Raw genomic sequence first — 3,987 nt, 5'->3', positions numbered from 1 at the left:
GCATTTTGTCTAAGCTCCGCCCCACAGTTACCTGGCAACAGCCAGATATACCTGACTCACTATAAAAGGGGCTGTTTGCCCCCTCTTCTGTCTCTCTCTCTCTCTCTCTCTCTCTCTCTCTCTCTCTCTCTCTCTCTCTCTCTCTCTCTCTCTCTGTGCAGCTGAACTCACAGACCTGATAGAGGAGTGTGCTAAATCTTCATCTGTACCGATTGCTCTGAGGACATAAGAGGGCTCCAATGATGCGGAAGTGCAGGCACTAAGGATGGAGACATGATGCTTTTAGTCCACAGGACACACCAAGGGTCATGCTTCCCTGAAATCACACCAAAGGGACAGAAGAAACAGCCTGGAAATGTCATCGGGCCTGATGATGCCCTGTACATCCTGGGATGTAAACCAAGCTTCTCTGGTCCCTATAGATAACTTCCTGGACTAAGGACACTGTCAACGAGTGAAAGAGTATGACAGCCCACACACTGGACCTGACAAAACAGCCAGAGAAACTTCTGTAGCCAGGGCAGAAAATACAGTATGTAAGCCTGAGGACAGACAAACCCTTGGTGGCTTACATCAAAACTGTTAGCTCAACCCTGCAAAAGACATCTTCACTCAAGCATAGTAGTGAACACCTTTAATCCCAGCACTTAGGAGGCAGAGGCAGGAGGATCTCTGTTACTATGCCAACACTTGGTCTATACAGAGAATTTCAGGATGGCCAGAGCTACATAGAGAGATCTTGTCCCAAAACAAAAAAGTCACCAGTTTCTCTCTAAAGGGAAGCTGCTAGAATGGTAGCATCAGCCCATGGCCATCACCTAAAGTCTGAGCTTAGCCGTGATCAAGAGCTCTTGTCTTAGCCACACCAGGAAGCTCAGTGACACACAGGGTACCTGACAGGCAAGCTAGCGGTGCTGCCACAAATGCCTGTCTACGCCGTCTAACTCACCTCCCTGAGGACAAGGCAACATCCTTGAGTGCCATCAGCAGGCTCTCCCCTTCCACATATGCAAAGGAGAGGTTGATACAGCCTGAAGAAGAGAACACACAATGACAGTGCTCTGGGCCTCAACGTCTGCCAGAATGGAGACTGAGAGCTCAGGTACAGAGTGCCTACCATGAAGGAGACAAGGACAGCCAAAACAAACAAACAAACAAAAAACAAAAACAAAACAAAAAAACAAAAACCCTAGGTTCTGCAGGTAAAGCCCTTGCTGCAAGAGCCTGGTGACCTGGATTCTATCTCTGAAACCTAGGGGAGAGCGGGAAGAGAGAAGTCACTCCACAAGTGGATCATGGAGTCATGGAGGGCATACTCCAGCCTCACATAACAAAGAAAAACGGAACTGGGCACTGTGATGCATGCCTCTAATCCTAGCACTCAGGAGGCAGAGGCAGGTGGACATTCTCTGCATTCAAGGACAACCTGGTCTACAGAGTGAGTTCCAGGACAGCCATGGCTACACAGAGAAACCCTGTCTCACAAAACCAAAATAAATAAATAAATAAATAAAATTTAAAAAGCAGAAAGCAAAGCCGAAGAAGACTGAATGGGCGAGCCATACCAGGGTAGTGCTGTTTCGGGTCCCCGTTCATCACCACATCTGGAAGGTTCTTCATTATCTTCTGTATCAGTCGCTCGGCCAACTTTGAGATTCGCTTATGGTCGTACTGAGAAGGAGGCAGGGGAGAACGAGTACAGTGACCACCAATCAGCTCAGTAAACGGACTCCAGAAGCCCTTCTTCCCTACGCAGGAGTGACTGTGTATCACAGAGGCCCTTCTGTTGACCTGCTCTGTGTGGAGACCACTCTGTCTCCAGCACTGTGCACGGTGTCTGGTGTATAAAAGGTACACAGGTGCTGAACACAGGGTGCCAACAACCTACAGAAAAATGGACTGGTGACTACAAGCAGGGTATGAATGGGTTTTTTTTTTGTTGTTTTTTTTTTTTTTTGGCTTTTTCGAGACAGGGTTTCTCTGTGTAGCCCTAGCTGTCCTGGAACTCACTCTGTAGACCAGGCTAGCCTCGAACTCTTGAACTCAGAAATCCACCTGCCTCTGCCTCCCAAGTGCTGGGATTAAAGGCGTGCGCCACCACCACCCAGCATGAATGGGTTTTGAATCACCTCTTTCAGAACAAGGTGCTGCAGTTCCTTGACAAAGCAGGCTTTCATTTAATTTTGTATGTATGTATGCATGTACATTTTATATTTATTTACAAGGGACTGAAAGCAAGGTCTTGCACATCCTAGGCAAGTACTCTACTACTGATCCAGCCCTCTACTTTTTATTTTGATCCAGAGTCTTGCTATGTAGCCCAGGATGGCCTTGAACTGAAAATTGTTCTGCCGTAGCCTCCCAGGCAACTAGAATCACAAGCATGGGATGTCAGCTGATCAAAGGCAGGATTTCCTTAGACTTCCTCTTCCATCAGAGACCAGACTCATTGACGCTGATACGTCACTAAATGGGGACCTTGCTTGAGGGGAGTGCCAGGGAGTTGGGGGGGGCAGGATACTGCTGTCCCCAATATTTACCTCCATCTCTTGTTGTGCCAATTCACATGCAGCTCCCAGGCCCACCACCAAGGGTGTGGGCACTGTCCCAGACCGCATTCCCCGCTCCTGCCCGCCTCCACTCTGTAGGGCCTCCACACGTACCCGGGGCCTACGGCGGATGTAGATAGCACCGACCCCTTGGGAAAGAAAAGTTGTTAGGAAAAAAAAAAAGAGAGAAACAGAGAGGAAACAAAATATTACTTACTTAAAAAAAATTAAAAATTAAGATATTTCTAGGTCTATAGTTAACTTTTTCTAAATTAAAAAAAAATGGAAGGAAAAGGAGAAATGGAAAAAGCATAATTTGTAGCAAAAGTACTCAGCATAATTATGTTACAGCAAGTATAACATATATTATTGACCAAAATGATTTCAAGCAGGTCTCTCTGCACGATGAAATGACAGCAGTCAATAGAGGGCTATTCTTAAGAGCACAATGATCAGAGACCAGCTGGAGATGCCAGTGGTAACAAGTATATGTTGCTCTTACAGAGGATCTGTGTGTGGTTCCAGTATTCACATCACAGAGCTCACAACAGCCTGGTACTACAGCTCAGGAGACCCAGCACCCTTTGCTCTTGGAGTATTTGCAGAGATCTGTACTTACTTTCATAAAACTCCACACAATAAAAATAATCACAAAACTCCCCAAGAATAAAAAATAAGGTTCAAAAAAATAAAAAAATAAATAAAAAAGAAGAAGAAGAAAGAAGAGGAAGGGGAAGAGAAAGAAGAGGAAGAAGGGGAGGAGGAAGAGGAGGAACAGGAACAGGAGGAGGAGGAAGAAAAGGAGGAGGAAGAGGAAGAAGAGGAGGAGGAGGAAGGGGAAGAGGAGGAGGAAAAAAACCCACTAGGGGCTATAGAGATAGCTCAATGGTTTCCTGCTCTTGCAGAGGACCCAGGTTCGGTTCCCAGAACCCATGTGCAGCTCACACAGCTATAATTCCAGGGGATCCAGTGCCATCTTCTGGTCTTCATGGACACTGCACTCAAACAGTACATTAGATGCATGCAGGCAAGACACTCATACACCTAAAATAAGTAAATCTTAAAGAAAGATTGAAACAACGTGGGTAGGGTGGCAACCATTGGGAGAACGTCAAATGTACTATGGAATGTCCCTACAATGAAATACCAAGCAACTATAGAAGAGACTGACGCTCTTTTTGCTGTCATTATAAAAACTCTAAAATACAGAGCTAGGAGATGGTGAGTCAGGCTTGGTGGCCCATGCCCACAATACAGCACTGGGGAAGGAAGCCAGCCTTGGGTAAAGTACAAAATCCTAAAGAGAGAGAGGGGGAAGGAAGGAGCCTCACCAACTCTATACTGTACTTCTCCTTTGTTTCAGCTTTCTTTTTAGTGTCTCCCATATTCTAGGGAGACCTAGAACTCAGTAAGTGATCAAGAGTAAATTTATTTCTTG

The 3,987-nt window shown here is 46.0% G+C and overlaps 1 protein-coding gene across 1 annotated transcript in view; it reads right to left on the bottom strand.

Moving 5' to 3' along the window:
* The window catches only part of Nfs1 (NFS1 cysteine desulfurase), a 21,461-nt gene that overhangs the window by 3,147 nt on the left and 14,327 nt on the right, over positions 1 to 3,987 (bottom strand). The window contains exons 8-11 of the mRNA XM_028775314.1: positions 2,541 to 2,698; positions 1,566 to 1,671; positions 950 to 1,031; positions 176 to 259 (exon numbers count right to left, since the gene is read on the bottom strand). Of these exons, the coding sequence (XP_028631147.1) occupies positions 176 to 259; positions 950 to 1,031; positions 1,566 to 1,671; positions 2,541 to 2,698 (430 nt within the window). The remainder of the gene's footprint in view (positions 1 to 175; positions 260 to 949; positions 1,032 to 1,565; positions 1,672 to 2,540; positions 2,699 to 3,987) is intronic.

Source organism: Grammomys surdaster, unplaced genomic scaffold (assembly GCF_004785775.1).
Source record: "Grammomys surdaster isolate TR1022 unplaced genomic scaffold, NIH_TR_1.0 254, whole genome shotgun sequence".
NCBI lineage: Eukaryota > Metazoa > Chordata > Mammalia > Rodentia > Muridae > Grammomys > Grammomys surdaster.
The sequence above is the reverse complement of the archived record's forward strand: the minus strand, read 5'-3'. Positions and strand labels throughout refer to the sequence as shown.